Source organism: Aptenodytes patagonicus, chromosome 9, assembly GCF_965638725.1.
Source record: "Aptenodytes patagonicus chromosome 9, bAptPat1.pri.cur, whole genome shotgun sequence".
Taxonomy (NCBI): Eukaryota; Metazoa; Chordata; class Aves; order Sphenisciformes; family Spheniscidae; genus Aptenodytes; species Aptenodytes patagonicus.
In genome coordinates, this window is record NC_134957.1 from 20,408,490 (window position 1) to 20,432,753 (window position 24,264).

The 24,264-nt window shown below is 39.3% G+C and overlaps 1 protein-coding gene across 1 annotated transcript in view; it reads right to left on the minus strand.

The window, feature by feature from the left end:
* Window positions 1-24,264, minus strand: part of COL4A6 (collagen type IV alpha 6 chain) — a 145,671-nt gene that overhangs the window by 87,153 nt on the left and 34,254 nt on the right. Inside the window, exon 3 of the mRNA XM_076347367.1 lies at window positions 7,778-7,861. Within this exon, the coding sequence (XP_076203482.1) occupies window positions 7,778-7,861 (84 nt within the window). The remainder of the gene's footprint in view (window positions 1-7,777; window positions 7,862-24,264) is intronic.

Sequence of the window (24,264 nt, forward strand, 5' to 3'; positions counted from 1 at the left end):
AATCTGACTCTGCCACCAGCTGACCACGTGACTTTCAGTAGTCATCTCAGCTTAAATCTGTAGCAGTAACACCTCACTTTTGAGAGCCTCCGTTTGAGAAAACGAGAGACTTTTGTCAGGCTCGAAGGGAGAAATAGAAAAGACATTCACATGGTATACTGAGACTACATAACTTCTTCTCAAGCTAAGACAACTCACAGCATTGTAGGATGCAGCAAGGAGCTTTTTAAATGCTCCATTTGCTCCAAAAACACTGGAAAGACTTTAAAATCCTGGGTTACAACTCACATGAAGCACAATTACTTGAACAGTGACAGATACTTCTTTGCTGGGCTTTTCCAAACCATCTGGAAGTGCTCTATGGAGCACAGTTTGAGGACCCATGTTCTGGCTGATTTCAAAAGTAAACACAGGCCCCCACTGCAATTACAAAATACGCTGCCCTTGCAGGCAGATTTAGAAACAGTTTCAGGTCACAGAGTCACCTCAGCCACCCTGGTGATACAGCAATGCTACGGTTTCTGGTCGATTTCCAAAGCTGTGGAAATCTTCTTAATGGGATATGTTTCCTAAAATATATTTAGCCTCATTTAGTGCACACGTCCTTTCGGCCAAACGGCAAAACAAATCATGGAAACATGATTTGCTACCAGAGACTCCTTGGTTAGCCTCCTTAAATACAGTTGTTCACCATTACTGAATTCTACAACGTCTATAAGTAAGATAAGATGGGTGCCTGTCCCCTCAAGAAGTCTTCATAAATGTGCTTGAGATTATGCGAGATGATGTAAGACTGTACATATGAACAGGTTTGGTCTTGATACCCATTGCATAAGGGATACTTTCAAATGCAATGATATCTGTTTTATTTATGTTGTTTTAGTTAGTATATGGTGTGGTTCTCATTAGAGAGCTAGGCTCAATGTATTTAGGTTGGGTCAGGAGGACATGTACAATAATTACTTAATGCCGCATTTGGCAAAGTTAGTTTTATTACTTCAAAAAAAAAAATCTTGGCAGTTGTTAAAAAAGCAGCTGGCACGTAAGTTGTTTGACTTAACTATTACCTCATTTTCTCTCAAAATATTGCCAAAACTTCTTAATGACAGCGAACAGATGGTCAACATTTTTCAAGGTTATAGGTAATCCTCTTCCCAAATCAAATGATGGCATTTTATTTGTTTAACCAGAAGGGGATTTGAACAAGAATTAGACATCATTTACATATATTCCATGACCAGTATTTACTAAGGGTGAAAGTATTGCAATATTGTCAAAACTGCAACACATCAAAATAATTTAAAACAAAGTATAGCCCTTACATTCACATTTGGAGGAGAAGGGTCTGGCTGCTGGCTGATTGCTAGTGCTCAGAAGCCTTGGTAGACAGCAGCCTGCCTGCCTTCCTAAGCTGCTGTGCACATTCAGCTAACGCTGCAGCCAGTCCACCTTAAGAGTTCAACCTAAGATATCACACCATCAGCTGGTATAGAAAGAAGGATGAGGAAAGGAGAGAGATTGGACAGGCTGATGAAGTCTCTTACATGAGGTAGACATATGCAAAAGTCCAAGATCTTTCATCTTCAGATATGATGAAAAGACAGTAAAAAGACAGAAAGATATGAAACACAGAAAACCACGTCAGGCCAATAGTTTACAAGCAGCATTTCCAGACACCAGTCAGAAAGGAGACTAGAGCTTTTTCTGCTGTAGCCAGAAGAAAGCGACATAAATTGTTGATGTGTAGACAGGAAGGAAATGGAGTTAGAGATATTGTAGAGAATGTCAGAAATTGGTTATAACCTGGCAGGACGAGACAAGTCAAGGACAGCATCTAAGAGCTGATTAACTGAAAAGATGCTAGTGTTGACAACAGCAAAGAGAACACAAGGAAAAGGAGGACTTAGTTAAAAACAGGACATTGGCTTCTGGCACTAAGGTGACAGTGAGATATTTAAAAGGACATTTGTACAGGTTTGGTGGGACGTACAGCTGATAGCAGAGGGAGAGAAAAGGAAAACAACTCACTCTATTGAGACAGTGAATGAATAAACAGAAAACTAGAACAGAGGAATTGTGAAAGCCAAAGAAGGGAAAAGTACTGAAGCCTAGCATGTCTACCAGACCCGAGCCCCTGAGGTCTGGATACAAGATTTTAACAAAGTATTTTCAGGGACCACAGCACAATAGCTGGACTGGAGGTTGCCTACAATGCAAGTGGAAAGGAAGAACCTACCAGGCTTGGAGAAGCCTGGAAGTGAAATCAGAAATTATGGCAAAACATACATGTAGTCTAGTCCAAACTTTTGGGTTCTTTTGCAACAGGAAAAACAATCGGCTGTACTTATTCTAAGAGGAAGGATCCCGGAGAGAAATCTTTGGGTGTAGGTAGCAAGGAGAGAAAGCCAGGAAGCATGGCTTCACAGATTGTTTTAAACTGGATGATGAACAACTCACTCTAGAATTAAGCAACATTTCATTCCCACCTGAATTATCTAACCTCCTTTTCTGAGCTCACACTAACTAGAGAACTGATTCCATGTTCCTGTATATGAATTTAGTGGTATTTGCTACTGCGTACTGTCTTGCTTGACCAAGCTTAAACATACTACAAGAACCAGCGATTACGACCACTATTAAATGGCCAACTTTTCTCAAGAACTACTATAATGCAATAATCCCTCCTTCTCTCAGATGTGAAAAGATCTTTATAAAAATCACTATATAATGATCCCAGTATTACCTCTAGCAGGCCGATTATCCATGGTTAGTACACTAGGACAACATTTAGAACTGGTCATATCTTGGCATTGTCAGTTTGAAGGAAATCTCAACATCTCATAGTCTGATTTGATTTTAATTGGTATGGCGGGCCAACCTGCAGGCCACAGATATCGAAATGGCATCACTACGTCCTACAGTGTTTGTCAAGCCAGGCAGTAGGAAGCCACATAGAAACAGAGAGAAGTTTGAACCAGCAGCTTAACAGAATTTTGTCTCCAGCAAATATGTTTGTGTAAAACACTTCTGCAAGAAAAATTCATTTTGTTGAGTCGACACTTCCAAAGAAATTGTGTTTCTTCAGGAAATCCCTAAACTGTTCCAATTAGAGTGTTTAACCAGCCAAAGCAAAATTCAGCAAACATTATTAAAAAATACAAGTTGTAATTATTACAATTTCATAGCAAAGAAATGTCAACCAATCTTCAACTAATTATCACGAGAGGCACTTTGTACACCCAGTATTAAGTTGAGGGGATTAGTTCCAGACAAAAGTTAATCTAAGATCTCTTGCCAATGCGACATTAGTTTATGCTAGATAACAATTAGATTAAATCATCCAAAGTTCTGACCTCAGGTTACGCTGTTCCGTGCATGGATGTTGAGGATCTGTCTATCTTTTCTAGCTTGTTTGATCTGCAGTAATTCTATCAAAAACCCTTTGATTGCCCACAGATAATTCACACTACATTTACTATCATCTTTTTAACTTCAGAGAAAACCTGTGGAATCTCACGTATCTCGGGGTACATTAGCCTTTAATTCAGATAGTGACTACATTTTTGAGCAAAATCTCTCAGTCTTACTCAATCTCTCCTACTTACTGTGCTTTGCTTCACATTGCAGTGTAGTCTTGGAGTACATAAATAGGATTTTTTTTGAGTGAGGCTAGGTCAGGAGATGGGCTCCACGGCATATCTGATGCACTCCAGTGGTCCTTCACTTCATGGGACTAGACTCGATTTAGTGTAAAGTGTCCATCATGTCCTCAGAACCAACTGCCTCATTCTACAGACATGCTCCTTTCCAACCACACCAGTTGCTAGAAATAGCCTCTGTGTGGATTTTTTCAGAGACAGGAAAGAGGTTCTATAATGCCATTAATAGTTTTCTAATTGATCATATCATCATATTTTAATGGGCTTTAAAGAACACATGTTGTGTAACAAATACGCATTATTTGACATGATCACATATCACAAGAAAAAAAGAAATATAATTGGTAACATCAAGTTCTCCCAATTTACAGCAATTCTAAGCTGTAAAAGCTGCTTGAGACAGTCTCTGCTGAGTAATTTGCGGAGCCTTGGAAACAATTTCTAAATTTTTTTTCCCTTCTAATTCTTTTTTTGGTGCGGGAGGTGAGGACAGGACTTAGAATGAAAAAATGAAAGATTAATATCAGCTGAAAAGCTCCAGCACATGTTGAGCAAAGTTTAAAACAAACCCTAATATTGTTATAAATTCCCAGATAAGTGAACAGGCATCAGGAGAAGGTATACATGCAACTAGGACTGTGTCTGCTAGTTTATCTTTGTGAGTGTTTGAAAGTAGATGACAGTATATAAAAACAAAAAAGCCAACACCATCATAAAAAAATGCAAAATGAGCTGCAGAGATGAAATGGTGCAGGCCGTCTACCATGTAGTGTTTCTTGAAACTCTACAAATAGGGAAAATGCCCTCCTGCTTACTGCTGACTTATCTGCAGTGCATTTCTTAGCAAGACAGCCATCAATACAGCATGACATTTTCAAAGGGCATTATCCCTGCCCATAAACTGTGGATTAAACAGTGAGAAAGGGGACTGAAAAACAATTATTTAAACACAATAATTTCTTCTGACAAAAATGTTCTAGCTGTAGATCGCTCACCTACACTGGAACTATACATATTAGAAATTCAGCCTTTCACTAGAAAGAGACTAGCATCAGAATTTACATTCACTTCCTCACATTATAATTTAATAAGGTTGCTTTTTCCAACTTCCCTCTTGTGCTTCATAGTTTAACATAAAGCGCTTTTTCTACCCATCAGTTGTTGTTCTGAAAGAGGACTGTATGTAAGACTTGTATGCAGAAGTGGGTTCAATAGGTGTAAGTTTGTGTTCAGACTGTCTCCCTTCCCAAAAAGATTGCATGCACCGGAGTACATTTGGGTACCTCCACTATCACAGCAGACTTCCTTTTAAAATTGCCTTGTTGTACTAGTTTGATAGCTGGTATCTCAGCTGGCCAGAAGAACGGGAGTAGGGACATAGAGATTTAGAAGTCCCACACATTCATCTAGGGACTCCAGCTGTAGGTAGGGGCTCTCATATTCTCTGTGATGCTACCTGGCTTTTTCTTTGCACAGCATTATGTTAGATTTCATATTAAAGTCAGTGTAAGTTCTAACAATGCAGTTTAGGGGAACTGAACAACCATATCCAAAATTCCTAGACTTGTAACTGGCCAAAATCAGTTTGGTGGGCTTCTCCTGCTGCTACATGCCTTATCACTCCGTTAGAATTCCCTAAGTGGCTGCTAGACAAACACAGTACCACCCTTCCTTCTAAAAAGAATCCCAATCTATTTCACAAAGAGCTGACTCACTCTATAGAGATCAGTCTTCTACCAAGCTCCGTCTTAAAGATAAGGAGGTTACACTTGTTATCTTTTTTTTTTTTTTTTTAATATCTTGCACATGCACTAACAGTCTATAGCAAAAACAAGAACATGGGGACATGGGGGTTCTACATGCCTACATCCCATTTCTAGAAATATCTTTCACCAGTTAGGCAGTGGGTCTTAGGCACTTTTGACATTTTTATTGCCTAAATAATTTTTTTAAAGTATCTGGTCAGAAACAAGTTCATCACAGCTTGATCTGATCAGAATTGCACCCAGGGAGAAGGACATTTAAGGACACTGCCTATATTATTTTCATTGAGCTGTCAGCTTATTGTCTTTTTTTTTGTGCTTTTTAGCCATTTCTTTCTTTTAAAAAGAAAGCTTAGCTTTATTCTGATCTGGTTAATTGTGTAAAATTGACAGCTGAAACTTTTTTTTTTTAAACAAAATATGGATTCAGGGCATTGGCAAAGTCCCATCTCCCATTTGCCTGTTCTGAACTTAAAGGTTTTGCAGCATTGGAGGAGAAGCTAGGCAGGAAGCCAAGGAATTAGCCTCAGGCTGTACAGTCTCCTCCAAGAGACAAGCTGTGCTGTAGGATACATAATCACACCATCCCCTTTCCCAGTTCAGCCAGTCACCTCCTTATCCTCTGGCATGGCAGGACTCCAGTAGCTGCCTGCAGATGTCCAAGAAGGTGTCAGCAGGGCTCAGTATGGCTTGATGGAAGTAGTGTTGTAAAAGGGAAAGATTACCACTTCTAGCAGAGTTTACTCCACGGACAGGTCTCAGTAGGATGGAACACGTGTTTAAAGGACTGAAAATGCCTACTGATACAGGTCACATAAGAAACAAGCTAAAAGCCAAATGAGTTCTCAGGTCAGCTATGAAAACAGCCTAAAATCTTTGTGACATCTTAACAAAAGAGATGCCAAGAGCTCAAACTGCAAGGTCAACAGTGTTGTGGCCAGTTCAAACAATCAAGTTGAACCCCGGGAATGTAAAGAGACAGAAGAATGATGCTCATTGCTATCTATAGGTCAAAGCATTTACAGGATATTGTGTTCCAGAACCAAACTAGGTCTGTCCCTTACTGTATCTAATCACAAAAGGTGTTGAGCAATTGGCTTTAGCTCATATTCTAGGTTATGTTGAGAACTTCCTTGCGAAGTTCTTCCACTTATCTGTTTAGACATGTTTTCACCCTGCCACATGATGATTTGAAAGAATTTTTATACTTCTAGAGCAAACACATCATCAGTTATCAATTAAGAATTCATGCTCAAGTCTGTCTGCAATTAGGGAAACATTTAAGCCCATGCTTAAATGGTATCATTGGACGATAAATGGACGATCATTTCTAAATAGCAACATTTTCTTAAGTTCAGTCCCAGAAAGTGATACCTTGAATTTACCCATACTGTGTCACTGAAATACACAGGAAAAAAAAAAATCAGGATTGCTAGTGTTTAAATAAGACTTAATTTCTTTTGTTTTCCCTCAGAGGATGACTTTTCAATATGATTTCAGCAAGAATAACTGCTTTATTAAACAAGACAACTAGTAGTATTTCCCTTCTCCTTAAGCCCTTACAAGTTAATTCTTCAAGTAACTACAATGCAGCTCTTTCCTCCTTTCATCTCCGTAAGCAAAATCTGTAAGATTCATTTTGATACGTGCTAAAATACTTTAGAGACCTTAAAAGAAAATATTAAGTAGATAGTGTCTGGACAAAAATTAACATTGTAATTGAAGGCAGAGTGAAGTCAGCAGCTCTGCATTACCCTAAGATAGGAAATAACCAGCTGCATCAAGATAAAAGTTATAACCCTTTCATACAATCAAAAGAAATTAAAGATTTTTACAGAAAACTTGCTTAAACATTTGGTTGCTTCAAACGCAGACTTCAGAGAGGGGCTTTAGCTAAACAAAAGACTTTCTCAAAGGGAAATGCTTAGATTCATTCAGTCTTGTTCCTTCGCAAATAAACACTAAAGTCAAAAACACTTCCACAAACAAATAGAAGCTATTACAGTAAGGACTGGGCAAAATCTGTACTGGAAGCCCACACTACTTTGATTTTCCTTTTTAATTGTTGTTATCTACTTAAAAAAATCTGACTTTTTTGAACTAGGGCTCATACCACATAAAGAAATGAGATTCCACTGAAGACTCATTGCAAAGCTAGCCATTTGTAAACCTTTAGAACAGCTTTTGAAATCTTGGCCAGGGACATTTGAAATGCAGCTGGTCTTCATCATTTCTCTTGTTTCATGAGGTCATTAGATTGAGAATTACACACACTAACTTGGGGTTTATTTATTTATTTATAAAAAGATTGATAAGAGACACAAAGACTAGTTGTATTAGTGAAAACAAACTCACCCGCGCACCCTTCTCTGGAAAACATTTGCATCCAGCGCTGCAATCACGGCCTGCACATGGCCCGCTGTAATACTTCTTTCCACCCTATTAAAAAAAAGAAAGAAAGAAGAAAATTGAGTGTCATAACTATTTGTCAGCTGAAGATCATCTTCAATTAAAATGCTTTGTTTCAGCATTTTTCACCTACATTACATTTATCGTGTGAATTTGCTGGGAAGTAAGTGGCAAAATATAGTTACATTTTAACCATAATTGGGTCATTTTCAGAATCACCAAATAGACAGAAAAAGTTGGTTTAGAAATCCTTTGAGGACATGTGATTCTACACAAATTGGTGCTACTCTGCAACGTGATGAGTGCTTTCTAGAGCTACCAAAACCTGTAAGACTAGATGATGTTTTGAGATACTCAGTACACTATTAGACTAGGATCACAATCAGTAATTAGAACTTGTGCCTCAGCCATCCTGCATACCCAGGTATCTCTACATCAATGAGAGCTACCAAGACAAATTTAACTTTGTGATCCTTGCAAGAACAAGAAGCTGTACTCCCTGAGCCATAAGAACAGAGAAACTCCTGGATGAGAGAAGGTAGCATTTTTAACTAAGAATAGATGTGCAAGGAAGGTGGTAGGAAACCACCGTGGATTTGGATTTAATCTGAAAATATATTCTGAATTTGCTGCATTAGCATTAGTTATTCCAAGGATACTTATAATATTTATGTAAATCTGAATTCCCTATATCACGAACTTAATTCCCAGCTAACACAGATTGTGACAGTACGTGGAGGTCAACTACAGGAATTTAGTTCAGAGAGTTTGACCCACTCCCTCCCACACTCAACAGGCTCAAAATACTGGGCTGCCAAAAGCCCTGCAACACTATTGACAACACCGTAGAAGTCCTGGAAAAAAAGTTCAATTTAGCGTTGTAATTTAGCCACTCACTAAGAACACCCCTCTCTAAGGAAACATTCTTTCACTGTCAAGTATGCTCAGGTACAGTCCCTAGGTTTTGGAACTCTGAATGGAATAAACATTTAAGCTCCTCATATCAAGGTGACCAAACTAAGTTCTGAAACAAGTTCAGACTGGAACTGAACATTTCCTTAATAAAAGCATTCACAGAAAATATTTTTAAAGCCTTTAAAATTTCCTGACATCTGTCAGTGAGGAACGTGAAAAATGAAAGGCAATTCATGCAAGTTTCCCCTGTACTTTTGAACTTCTTTGCATCAGCTTTCTCAAAGAAAGTAACTAGTCTGACATCACTTGGTAAGTTTTCTGCTAAAGGTAAATAAAAAAACCTCTATACACCCTGTCGTTCACACTGTTTTGCGAAATTAAACACCTCTTTTTAAGGCAGCATAGAATGAACAGATACTAACCTTAAATCCAACCTCCCACACTTCCCTAGCCTGAAGGGAGCATTATTTCTTGCTGCGAAATAGTCATAACAACCTTGAAGCAATTCTAAGAGGCATCAAGTATAAAAAAACCCAAGCAAACAGTATTTTTGCAGACTTTTTGGCAATCTTGTTCAGATGAGATCCCATTAGATATGGGCCTTTTGGACTACTCATTAACAACCTATGGTAGGATCTAACACAATACTTGAGCAGAACAGAGAAAGAGTGATACATCGCAAGAGAAGCACCACAACAGGAAACACAATGCAGGCAATTCTGATCGTAGGCAGCAGGAAATAAAAGTAAGCTTAACGCTGTAAAGGTAAAAATAAAACAAACAAAGACGAGCAGAAAAATTGTACCTAGAGGTTATATAATAAGCTGTAAGAGTATCTCCAAATTGTCTGCTCAGACAGGAATGATCAGCATGAACTTGAGTCTGCAGTGTACATTGGCAAGGGCTCAGTACATAAGAACTGGTCCCTGTCTTAACAGACACACTGCTGAGAGGTCATTTCTGACCACACGTATTATTAAGACTTTAGGATCTGGTTCTAAGATGGCTTAAGAGTGAAGTGCACCAAGACACACCTTTTGCCATGATTATATGCATATTTTGCAGTGGAAATTTGGACTCACTGCTAGCCAATGTATACCTCTATTCCTGACACGTAACCTTATATTTACACTCTTAGCAGATAGCTTTGTGCCTCCAGGTAATGAGATTATGCCTTCCCAGACATTTATTCAATCTTAAATTCTTCAAAGATTTCAACTTCCAATTAATTTTTTCTCCAGATTATTCTTTCTTCCAACAGTCATTTGCATGAGCCTTTGGGTTCTATGGTTCTGTTAATTCTGCTTGCCTCCTAAGAGTGAGCAATGGCAAAGAAACTTTATTTCATCGCAGGTCTGGATTCCTCTAAGGTCACTGCCTTGCAACAGTTGCTGCCTCAGAGCACTGAAGCTCACCTTCTTAGAATCCCCCATCTCTGGTGGCAATCGGGTCCTTCCCAGCGGCAGAGGACTGGACAAAAAGCAATGATTCTTTCCATCCCCGCTGCTCGTGCTGCTCCCCACAGTGCTGTGGTTAGCAAATACGGTTCTAGTCAAAATCTCATTGAAGTCAAAAGGAATCTTTCCATTGAATTTATCAGGAGCTGGATCAAACTCTGACTGAGGTTTATTAAAACCCAAAAATATGTCCTTATTTTGTGTAAAATTGCGTTCACTATGTATTTCTACGTTCCTTTTCACAGCATGAGGAGTCATTTTGCTCACTTGTGAATGAAAGCATTTGGAAAGGATGCAAACCAAAGCCAGTTGGCTCCAAACCAGGTGTTACATGTCCGAAGTATTTTATTTAGGGGAAGTAACTGACATCAGACACTCCGAGGCTACTTAAATAGCAAACAGCCATGTGCATAATATTTATGAATGCAAGTCTAAAGGCTGCATATAAGATTCTAGACCACAGTGTTCTCTTCTGAAAAGGTTTAATACAGTTTTCCATTCAAATGTATGAATGCATAGGTCATTCGAACATTTATAGATTGTAATCTGAACGTGTAAGCATGGGCCCTTCATACTGGTTCTGTGTATGTATTCAGGGAAGAGATTTTTCCAACTGCTCTGAGATATATTTCAGATTGATGAATACGGCTCCTCCGAAACAATAAGAATTAAAGAAATAAGGGTACTAGTTATAGTGGTAAGCGCCACCATTATAACAGAAATTAACTGAACTATTTTAATTTCATTGGCTAGAAGTAGACCAAGGTTTTCAAAACAGAAAACATAAACATAAAATAGTAGCACTGTTAAAAAAAATACATATTCTCTGAGATTTAAATAGCCATAATATATACTGAGTAACATACATACTGATTTTAATTGAGTTATTTCAGCCTTACATAAGAATCACTAACATTTCAATGTAGGAAAAACCACTTTATTTAAGAAGTATTGATACGAGTGAGAAACTATTTTTAAAAGATACTCAAACAAAAGTCAGTGTAAGAACAATTTTCCTCTCCTGCTTCTGGTGTACCTCCATCAAGCATTTATGCACAGTTGATTCGTTCAGATGGAGTGCCATTTGAATCTTTCCATTGACTTCAGCTTGTTCTGGAGTGGAGCCAAAGAGAGTAAAGAAACCTAACAGCTGTGATGCCATAAGAGGTGTCCCAGACTCACGTTCATTCCAGCTTCTCTAGAGCAACACACAGGACCACAGAATAGCTGCAAACGATCTTGAAGGCCTTGCCTGCAAATCCAAAGAAAATTGTACCTGCAGCACAGGCAGGAGTAAAGCAACTAACACAAGACTTCAGTGGGAGATTTCCAGGAAGCACAGCTCAGATGCATGAGCTGGGACCCAATTTTGCCTCAAAACTTCTGCTCTGTATCAAAGGGTCAATTGCAGAAGACTTGAAATCTATCAGCTGAAGACAATGATTTCAATCAGCTAGGAGGGTGAACCCACAAGCCAGCAGAGGAATGTGATGAGGGCACGTTTCGGGAAAGGACAGCAGAAAGGTTAAAACCATCATCTTTAACATGAGGAAGTTAAAGTAGCAGTGGCGGTAATGGGAAAATTGGAAACTTTTAGAGAAGAATGGATTCTAAGGAATGCCAGCATGCAAAATTGGAAGATGTAAAGTACACTGAAAAAAGAGCATGCCCATGACAAAAGAAGAAAAAAAAATGATGACAAAAAAAAAGAGATGATGACGATAAAATAGAAAGTGAAAGAATCTCAGATTTGCATAAAGAGATATGGCAGGGATGAAAATTTTTTCCCCAGACTCATTTCCAGTAATTTCCCAACTCCAGTTAAGGACTGCTCCAGTCCAGAGCAAAATCCTAACAAGAAACTTCATAATCAAAAGCTGGAAAAGGAGCATAATGAAAACTTCTGGAATCTTCAAATAAACATCTTTCATATAGTTCAGGATCCTATTATCTGCTGATGACTAATAAGGAAATTATATTTACAGTACCAGACATTCAGACACCCTTGTACAATTTCACAGAAAAAAAACTAGTGAAACATAATATCTCTGTTTACTTCATGAGCTACATAACGCTCCTGTGTTAACCTCTTTTTACCCTTCATGGCTATTAGGAATTAAATTCATTAAAACATTTTCTTTGTCTATTATACTTTTAGTTGTTGTATTACAGAATTTAGAGCCCAATTCTGATAACACTTATCCACATGTTCAACTCCTCCCTCTGAAATCAGCAGATTCTACTTTGCTATGCATGTGTTAATACACAGTTGCCTTACTGACATGAAAGAAGTTCTTCAAGGCTAAAAATCCTTGAAAAAAATAAGCCAGGAATCACAATCTCTGCACTCAGAAATGACAGTGTGACCCATCAAAGATAGCACAACATGATGCAGCAAAAGAATTCAGTAATTCTTCCTAACACAAGGCGTCACAGAGCAGAAATAAATAACTGGCAAGAAATAGTCTTGCCAGTTAGACTGTATGAAAGCAGTTGCTGGGATTTGTTTGGCAGTGAAATATTGAACAGGTGAGAATAAAATTAATCATGTCAGCAAAACATCAGATAAACTTAAAATACAAACACATTTTTCCCATGAAGAATATCAAGTGCCTGAACTCATTTCAACTTTTTTCTTAGTGAGGTTTCCTAAATCTTGACTTGCCCTGTCTATTCAGGTTTTTTTAATAGTATTAAGAGCTAGGTCAAGCCTAGGAATTAATACTAGGAATTTTTTTTTTTCAAACTGGGGGGTGAGTAATCAATGGGAAGCAGCAGATGAAGAGAAAGTCCTGAGTAACTATCGAACAGAAGGATGATACAAGCCTCTGAACAAACCGCCTCACCTGACGTGGCCCAAGAACTCATCTTTTTCAGGCCACATCGTCATACTGCCTCATAGCTGTACACCCATCCAAGAGAAAAGTGACCACAGAGATATTAATGACATGGTACAAGCATGAGTAGAATTTTAGCTGGAATACCATGCACCGTTTTTGTCACTTACTTCCAAGAAAGATGAACTCTGCACAGGAACAGAGCTTGAAAAATCCCTCTGATTATAAATGTGTGATTTAAGAGCCTTCCTGCTACAGAGCGTGATTTATTTGGGCCAGCAAAATGAAGACTTGGAGGTGATACAATGGCCATCTATACATTCATCAGAAAGGTAAACACCAGAGAAATGAACAAACTTTATTTAAACAATGTTCTGGATACCACCCTGCTGCTTAGGAGCATTTTACACCTCTGACTGTCAGTAACTGAGAAGGTATGTCAACAGGAAGATCTCTTTGTGGTAAGAGTATATAAACCAGCACTATGGGTGACTGTCAGGGCGGAACACTGTGTTGTCTTATACTAACTAGTTAGAGGAAAGTACAATACTGGCACAAGAGCAAGTACATATAAGCTTCCATAAATATATGCAGGAGAAATTAAGTTTTTGAGCAGAGGGCAACATCCTTCCAGTTATAAAGGCAAGAGACTTAACAGTTTTGACGAACTGGTAATCCCTTTCGATGGATCCTTTTCAATACGACACAGTGGCCAGTCACAGTATGAGACAGGACTCAGTGACTGCCACTTTTCCTTTGTTGCTAAAGCATTTCAGGCCAAAGCATCACCTTCCCATCCAGTCCAGTTTCAGCCATTAGCACCAAAAGTGTCTAGAAGGCAAAGCAGTGAAAAAAAGTTTACTTCATGAAATAAAAATTGGTGGAAACTGTCCTCAAGGTCTCCATTTTCTACACATACAAACTTCTCCTATGATTAAAATCTGGTGCAAAATTGCGACAAGCCTGGAAAAGCATTCTTCATTGACTCTAACAGGATTAGAGTGTAAAAAACCCACACACTCAAAAGTCAGAATCTGTAGAGTTTAAATAGTAACTCATAAACCATATGTAAAGCCAGACTTTAAGCCCCTCTCTCATCCTGAGTACCAGCTTATTCTTCTTACAGCCCCACGGCAATGACTGACCTCCAAACTACAGCAGTAGGAATGTCACATACTGGTTATTTGATGTTAACAGATTTGAATCTGGCTCTGAACAGCTCCACGTTCTGATATTTTTCAGTTTTGTTGACAGGATTACACAAAGCTGTAGATACTTTTTTCTGAATAGTCTATCAGTTGATGAACATGTAGTTAAAATCAGACAGTTTATTTACAGCTTACATGAGCAGGGACACAACACAAAGCCACAAGCTTATCTTTTACTGCACAAAAGGTCTTTCAAATGGAGCTATTAAACGTGAATTTGTAGCTAAGATACTAATTCATTTTAGGGTTCACTGACTTCTTCGGTTAACCAATGTCCTCAAATATTTTAATTCATTTCATAGAGCTGGCAAACATCTTAACTGGCAGCTGAGACTAAATGATAGTTACTAATAGAAACCAACCCTCCTCCAATTCAAATGACACGAGGTTACAAAACTTGGAGGAAATCCTGGCCTAGAGAAACTAGTGGCAAATTCCAACTGAAGCAAATTCCATCCCATACCCGCTCCCTGCTTTCATTCCCACCAGTGAGACAGGAGTGCTGTTGCATTGAAAAACAGATTTAAAACAAAATAAATGTTAAACATCAATTCTTCCACTTTATACACACAGCAAAAATGAACTGATGTCTTTCAAACTAGAAGGGTTGCCTGACTCTCATTTTTTGAGGAAACATCCATTTCTTATCCGTTGGATGGAATTTGGAGATAGAGTTTGCAGACTTCTTATTCACTGAAGTAATTTTCACTCATACTAATAATATCATCAATTTCTGTGAAGGAAAACATTCTCCCAGTAAAGGATTTCCAGAGTACAAATTTGCCTATGACAGCTGCCAAGTATACTATTTATTATATTTGGGGCATACAAATGGCCACAGACCTCATTACACATGTTAGTAGGTTAGAAGATTCATAAGCAGAGAATGGGTGATTACCTGGTCTGAAAACATGAGTAATAAAATTCCAAATAGCTCCATGTGGTTTAGAAAATCAAAAGCTTTATCTTTGCAGCTACACAGAAGGAACGTTTCTTTCGTCATGTCTGCCAAGATCTGGCTGTTGTTACTGGCTGGAAAGTCATCAGCATCAGCCTCATCTATGCTTCAATCTGGTCTCCCCAGCCTGCAAAGCCTGGCAGCGCTCAGACTTTATCCTACAGTTATTCCAGCAACCACCTGAGTAGCCAGTGCACTGGACCAGCCACTTTGAGTGATAAGCATCAATCAATTTTAAAATAGTATTATGACAAGTATTACAAAACACTGTACACTACCCTAATTTCTTTAAAGACTTTATCTACTCTGAGAAAGTTTCCTGATCTTTAGGATCCTGTCAGAGATCCTTGTTCTTCTAAAGCAACAACTCCATAGCCAGATCCTATTAAACCATTTATAACTTTTAATACATAACAACACAAGTTTGTGTAAGAGCTTTTGTTATTTTTGTTTCTTCTGCTTCTTGAAATTCACAATGTATTTCTTAACAGATTAAATTTAGCCAGGCATAAAGAACGTGTATGTGGCTGTAGGCACTACCCACATGCAGCCATGAAACAGAACTAGTGGGTGATGAGTGGACTGAGAGCAGCCCTGCTCAGAAGAACTTGGGGGTACTGGTGGATGAAAAGCTGGACATGAGCCAGCAATGTGCGCTCGCAGCCCAGAAGGCCAATCGTACCCTGGGCTGCATCAAAAGCAGCGTGGCCAGCAGGTCGAGGGAGGGGATTCTGCCCCTCTACTCCACTCTGATGAGACCCCAGCTCGAGTACTCTGTTCAGCTCTGGAGCCCTCAGCATAAGAAAGACACGGACGTGTTGGAGCAGGTCCAGAAGAGGGCCACAAAAACGATCAGAGGGATGGAACACCTCTCCTAAGAAGAAAGGCTGAGAGAGTTGGGCTTATTGAGCCTGGAGAAGAGAAGGCTTCGGGGAGACCTTATTGCAGCCTTCCAGTACTTAAAGGGGGCTTATAAAAAAAGATGGCGGCAGACTTTTTAGCAGGGCCTGTTGCGACAGGACAAGGGGGAATGGCTTTAAACTAAAGGGGGCTAGATTTAGACTAGATTTAAGGAAGAAATTTTTTACACTGAGGGTGGTGAAACACTGGAATAGGTTGCCCAGAGAGGTAGCAGATGCCCCATCCCTGGAAACATTCCAGGTCAGGTTGGACGGGGCTCTGAGCAACCTGATCTAGTGGAAGATGTCCCTGCCTACGGCAGGGGGGTTGGACTAGATGACCTTTAGAGGTCCCTTCCAACCCAAACTATTCTATGATTCTACTGGTAGGCACGTGCTCCTCTGTTAGAGGCCATGCTCTGGATGGGAGCGCTGAAGTGCCCAGGGAAAGAGGTTTTCATTCCCTGCACCGTCGAGTGGGAGGAAGTTCTCTGCATTAACTTCACAATACGCCAGTGCATAGGCAGCAGAGGGATATCCATGAGATCCATTATCATGCAAATGTGGCAGTGCTAACAACAGGGAACAGTAGAATTATTGCACCCTGTTGTAGGGAAAAGTGCTTGCAGAGAACCCACAGTGTCACCTCAGGGAAAAAGAAATGCACGGTCAGTTTGTTGTTTTAATTTAAAAAGAAACTGCCACTGGTGGTGTTTATGCATCCCAAAATAGGTCCATTTGTATGGAAAGAGAAAACATGAAACTGACATAAAAATGAATTTTAAGACCACATTCATATATTGTTGCAGCACATAACACTGAAAAACACTAAGGATATTGGCAAAGAATCTTCTTTCTTTGCATTACTTTCTATCAAAGCTGGGTATATGCCAAAGGAAGAAGAAGAAACATTGCCCTAGTTCTGCAGCCACATGGAACTATAAGCTATAGAACCTAAAGTAGTGATTCCAAAATCAGAGATAACTGTGTTATTTATACCATTTAGCACAACTATTTACCAAGTTTGTACCTGCACAACAGCTTTATAAGCCTCACACAACTCTCTGCCACAAACCTCTGGCTAAATCCAACACACGTTACCAACTAGTGCAGATATTTATTGTACTAAAGTTGCTGAACAGATTAATATTTAGGATACTAAAACCCATGCTACCAGATAGTTGGATATTATAAAAAGTATCGATGATGTAGTTGTAGGAGGTGAGCCTTATGATCAATACGTGTTGTGCAGTGTATGTATATGTTATATATAATGCCATGAACCAACCCAAGCCTTTATAAACACCACAAGCAAATCAACTAAAAGTTGGTCTTAAAAAACCAAAATAACTCACAACAGACAATCTGCACTTTTTCATCAAACAACCTGCTTCTAGACAGCTTCTCACTTTATCCTTAAATGTCCCTGTGATACATATAAGATTTCATACAACCTTAAAGTATGCATATAGCTGGGAAACAAATTTTCATGAACAGTTGCATTCATTCATTGACTGAAAGGACAACGTGATTCCAGCTACCTTTCTACTTCTGATAGCACCTTGCAAAAAGCTGTGTAATAGATGAAACTTTTTTTTTTTCCAAAACCCCTTATTAGGTTTTTTTTTCTCCAAACAGCTGAAGTTTCCAGTGTTGTAGCCAGTTTTCAAGTCCAATTATAGATATCACCCTCTCATATTAACATGGATCTTTTAAAGCCATCTTTAAAACTGTCTCATCTTTTCTAACTGGTTGCCAAAATGGGAGCACAAACTTCAACAACTGTAAAGCATTTGCAAGCAATACAATGTTTCACTTTCAAAAAGAAATCCCAGACAATTACAATCCTGTAGAAGACTCTCCTGCAAATTCACTACGAAACTAACCATTCCCCTGTCAAACATAATCTGGACATTTTCTTTCTTTAAAGGGGGGGAAAAAATCTTGCATTCAGTATATTTTGTAAGGGCATTGCTCTCCAACAACAACTGAGATTTTCAAGCCTGCTTTTCTATACGCAACATCTACAGAGTTCTGTGGCGTGAGAAGTCACTCGTTAAAGACATTTTTTCTAAATGGTATAAAGTCAGGTTTTGGTTTTGAATACAAAAGCTTTTTATTCAACTGCAACAGAAATCAGGAACATAGTAACTTAAGTAACTTCATCCATTTCAACTAAAATGCTTGTCCAGAGTCTTGTATAACTGAGGTGAATACAACAACTCCTTATCTTTAATTTTATTACCTTTCTACAGTTTTGAATTCATTCCAGATACAGCTGGGCTAGTAGACAAGCATCAGCCCTGAAAGTGACTCAGCTCCTTCATCTTGTAAACAGTTCTAACAATTAAAAATACTAGAGAAGGAAAATCTTTCCCAAAAGTCAAGGGAATGCTCATAGTACTTATCAGCAAAACACGTCCCAGAAGGTAAACTGGAATGCGTCCATTGTGATTCATCCTCCAATTTTATAGACGTAGACCACCAACTTTGAAAATATGGCAGCAATTTATTACTTGCATCTTATTTTCAAATGCATCATTCCCCAAAGCCATCTGCTAAAAAACTTTTTTTGAAATGAAAGTTCCACAGCTGACAATCAAGCGGTAAAACCCAAGGAAAACACTGGTAGAAACTGGCTGCGCTTTTAGTGATGCTCTTGGCAAAATGCTGATGGATTAAGAAGCGAGGGAGGGAGCTGCATCTGACCTTCCACTCCAAAGCTAACTACTAATCTCTCTCTGTATCTTTTGGATTTGAGTCAGAGAAAAAAAAAAATCTTTGATGTAACTGCTTACTCTGATGGAGTTACACTAGGGGTCAATATAGCCTTATGTATGGGAGACAGCTGGTATAAGGATGCTTGATCTATCTCCTGGGGAGACAGTGAAGAGTGGGATGAGCACAAGGAAATGCGTAGCTATGAACACGAGCGGAGCCTCTTAACAGAAGTGGCTTTTGAGCCATTTCTGCACTTAGACAATTTGGTCTGCGGGCTCAGGTGACTCAGCCAGCATCAAAACACTGTCTAAAACAGAGATGGAAGTTGTAAAATGGGAGCTACAGCCCGTTAATCATCACTGCACTTTAATAAACAACACTTGCACTGGTTCTAGTCAGGTTCCTTTCCCTTTGCTATTCTGTTTGCATCCTTCAAGGTATTGTCAAAGAAGTACAACTTGTGTAACCATCCCTTCCTGAAGACATCACCAATCCTGTGCAGAAGAATACTGCTGGTTTCAATTATTTTCATGCCCGTTTCTTCCATTAAATTCTCTCCTAAACAAAGTAAATCAACCAGTTGCAAAAGAAATAGCCAAAATTCCCCTAGTCCTGCTTTGGTTCAACTTTGTGCACATACAGTACACATATCAGCAGTATTCTGAATCTCTTTATTAACTATTACTTTAATTTATTTCCCTAATGAAAACATGACCTTCCCAAAAGCAAGGCTCCACATTGCTGTACACTGTTAAACATATCTTTAGTGAAAACACATTGAAAGACTCAATTCCACAATGCACTAAGATCCATGCTTAATTCTGATGACTTCCAATGAGACCAAAGAACATAGCTGAATGCCTTGCCAAGCAGAAAGCAACTTAGGCACATGCTAGCTTTGCTCAGTAAGGGCTTCAGAAATGGCCCTCAGGATATCTACCTAAGCACAGAGCAATCCTGCAAAAGAAGTAAGAGTAGGCTTTACCTCTCTTCTTGCACAAAAGATGAGAGCCTCCTCGATTTGCCTCAGCTCCCACAATGGTTGCCCTCTGACCAAAGCAGTACAACTGCCTGCCCTTCCCTGTTAGGGATGACTCTGAACGTGACATGGAAAGAAAAAACAAATTGCACTATTCCCTCTTCAGGAATAATCAACTTGAGAAAGATGAAAATACCTTTACTAGCATAACAGAAGCAGTGTTACTCCAAAACGCAAGGAGGGAAGTGTGTGAAACTCACTCTTTCATCTGACACTTTTATTTTAAATAAATATGTCATGTAGCTTCTAGCTGGAATGTGGCACACGTTTTTTGTGATTAACCCAAAGGACAAAATAAGCTGTTTGGAATATTCCAGATTCCTTCCTTGTCAGGATTAGGAAAAGGTTCCCCTCAGCACTGAATACCCAAATATGCACATTTCCATAGACATTGAAAAAACCTAGAGAGCTACTTTTCTCCACAGCAAAGTGACAAAAATAATCCTGGTTTAGCCATAGCCGTTTTCATGCCACTAGTATTTCCAGAATACATGCACAGAAAACCCCCTGTATCCCTCCCCATGACATGGTACGTGATAAAAATGCCTAGGACTACTTCAAAAGCCACATTATTTTGACAAATAGCTCTTACATAAAAATCCATATTTTGGGGAGGGAATGCAAGCACTCCTGTTAATAACTGCAGTAGGGATTCCAAATCTGCACCAACCAGTCTCACACAATGCCTTGCACTCAAATTCCTTGTCACATTATCAATAGACACTGATTAAGCAACTCTGATATACCATCCTTAATTACCAGAGGACTACAGTTTTGAAAATGAAAATGAGTGTTTAAGAACTGGGTTTACTTTAAAAAAACATTCCTGTAGCAAGAAACCTACAGCTGGGAGTCTGTCATAAATAATGGAAATTATGCACAGATGGGTTGGGCATTTCCATTTTATACATAAACAATTAGCTCCGCCTGTATCCCAAATTAATGGTTACGGCTGTGGCATTTGTCTGTTCAGGTAACTAATATACCTACCCCAGATTAAATTTCTAAAATAGGATGGCACACGTCAGCTGCAGACAGGGTGGAACCAACTAAAGACCACTCCCATGTACAGAAATGGTTTAGTTAGCAAAGTATTATGGCCCACAGGCATAAAGTTTACCCAGCTTTTCCAGTTCACATACAATATCTAAATCAAGGTCACTCATTCTTCTTTTTGGGATGGGACAGATAAACAACTCAGCCAACTCATTTGCTCTCACTTAACCTTTCATCCTATTTTTTAAACAGAAGATCTATATCACAAGTTACAAAAGGAACAAAATGCCCAAACAGCTGAAAGTCTATATAATTATAGTCTATCTAAATACAAACATAGAATCATAGAATCATAGAATCATTGAGGTTGGAAAAGACCTCTAAGATCATCGAGTCCAACCGTCAACCCAACACCACCATGTCCACTAAACCATGTCCCTAAGTGCCTCATCTGCACGTCTTTTAAATACCTCCAGGGATGGGGACTCCACCACTTCCCTGGGCAGCCTGTTCCAATGTTTCACCACTCTTTCAGTAAAGAAATTTTTCCTTACATCCAATCTAAACCTCCCCTGGCGCAACTTGAGGCCATTTCCTCTCGTCCTATCGCTTGTTACTTGGGAGAAGAGACCCACACCCACCTCGCTACAACCTCCTTTCAGGGAGTTGTAGAGAGCGATGAGGTCTCCCCTCAGCCTCCTTTTCTCCAGGCTAAACAACCCCAGTTCCCTCAGCCGCTCCTCATCAGACTTGTTCTCCAGACCCCTCACCAGCCTCGTTGCCCCTAAATACTTCAAAGAGTAGCATCATTGAGAAATTACTCTCCTTTGGGGGAAGATGATGTCTGCTACTCTTATGTTTGTTTTGGACACTGCACAATGGGTCCTTGTTGTTAACTAACCTTTGGGCACCATAGTAGTAAGCATAATTAAGAAAAAGGAGGGGGGGGGGTGTTAAGTAAACATCTTTGGAGCTGCTCCTCTATCCTCTATGCTATTTCTAGTATACTATTTCTATTTTCAGGGAGTGGACTTACCAAGTCAGAAAAAGCTTTTCTCCCAGGAACATACAACTGTTGACTCTTGGCTGCTAACTACTTTGCAACCTTGATTGGTCATTTACCCTTTATCAGAAACGTAAGATGCCACCGGGTCAGCTGTACCATCTACAAATATATGTGCTAGCATAAATGTCAGTGAAAAATCAGTTCCTTTATGTTAAAATGAAAAATAATGAATGATGCATATAGTACATCCTTAAAACTGTATATACTCCTGCATGCACATTAAAACAAGTGAACAAATTCAAAATAATAAAAGACTAAAATTGGACATGTTGTTCTTCTGTAGCCCTACAGCTCTCCAAAAGAAAAGTTTCATAAAAGGCCCATCCAAGCTGCAAATGCAGTCTAAATGCCCTTTGAAGTCCAAAGGCTTCCCATTTAGTCCCTAACAGAGGATAAATCAGTTGGCAACTAAAAATTTTCCAACACTACAAAAATATCAGAAATACAAAGAGTAAGCAACAGATTGAAAAATCAGGAAAAGTAAATTATGTTAAAAAAACAAGACTATGCATTTGAAATCGATTATATCACCATGCAAGCAGGCTTACGTAACTAAACATGGATTTATTAAAGTAATTCTCTTTTCTAGCCACAGTTGTAGACAGTAAAGTGACTTTGATGAGTCCTCCTATCATACTGATGATGATAACCGTATGTTTCTAAACACAGCTTATCTATAGGCACATTTATCTCAAAGTCCTCTACAAACACAGTGGTGGTCCTGCAAAGCATTTTTCAAACAAGCCATCTCTGGGAGGAGAGAGGGAGGGCAAAAGTTTTATCTACTGGAAATACTACATTTCAGACATTTTTTTCATTCCATATGGAACAAAGGTTAGGAAAAAAAATCCTGAAAAATTAGCCTTTTCAGGATAAAATAAAATGGACGTTTTTAACATCAGAAAAAGAATTCTGGGCACACCTTTTGCACTCTGCAGCAAGCCCCAGGAGGTCAGGTTTCAGCAGCATGTGAAACCAAGAGCCTGGAGGCCAAGGCTGCTGAGCGGCTGGGAAGGCAGAAAAGCAGCCAGAGACCAGGCAGGTTTTCTACAGAGAAAACTTCCTTCCCAGCTTCCATCTACATCAACAGATTCCTTGTGGCCTTTCAAGTTTTACCTGAGCAGCATTCCCAGTGAAAAGGAGCTTTTTCAAATTCATGGGTGCAAATAAAACAACTGTCCATCAGTTGGAAGCGAGCAAAAGCAAGTAACATCCCAATATGCAGATACAAATGGCAAGGCTGAAGGGGTGCAAGAAAGAGACAGAACAGCTCCAGAACAGGCAGTGAAGAATAACAAGGGGTTGGAGGATCCAAGGCTGGGAATTCAAGACTTTTAAATAACAGAAACAAAACCCTTTTCAAATTCTACCCACCCAGTGGAAACAGAGCTGTGGCCAAGTCTACTTCCTCCCTATCCCCCCTAGCAGAGTACTTCTGGGTTGCTTTGAGAGTCAGCTCCTGCCTTCTCAGTTCCCCTATTCTAGCTTTGCTTTCATACAACTCTGTGGGGACCTGATCCTGGGCCCCGGAAATTCAAAGATGGGGGCGAGCCAAATTTGCAGAGGAACCTCTAAATGAAAGTGTGTTTTTCTGCACTTCTTTCTGCTCTGTAGAGGAGCAATGGCATAGCCCTGGAAAAGGTTCCTGGACCCTCTCTTTGAGCCTGGTTGGACGTGTGTGCAGAACGAACATAGCACCACCATCATTTAAGATGATCACTCAAGACTGTGAGGATTGTGATGTATCTAATGAATCCAAGACGTTAAATCAACCAGGAATTTTCTTACTACAGAATAACTCCACTTTCATCATACTTACATACAGCACATAATGTGCACAACAGGATGTTCTATTTAGTATTACAGCTCTTAGTTCAGACTGATTTTCCGGGCTGCCTTTCTCATTTCACTGAGGCTTTGGCTTTGCAAGAGAAGGCAAGCAAACTGTCCTTTCATGGTAAAACAACTCTTCGTTGTAATTCAGCCAGTCAAGCCCTTCCCTGCAGGGCAGAACCGATTTGCTTAAGGATTCCTCTCCTGTCTACCCAGTGAGTACATTACTACACGGTTAAGCCAGATGTAAATCAGACAACAACTTGAGAAACCAAAAAAGGATGCGTTCCACACGTTGGAGAAGACCATGGCTATCATGCTAACTCCTCTTCCTAGTGACACTGATAAAGGAGAAGTGAGGAAGGGAGAAAATATAAACGGAGGTAAACAATTATAAAATGTCAAAGGAAATTTGAGTAGTGCCATTGTGTACCCATATATTTAATTTATTCTTTGGCCTATTTAATTTCAAGTAACACTTCTAAGCAGAGCGGATGTCTATTC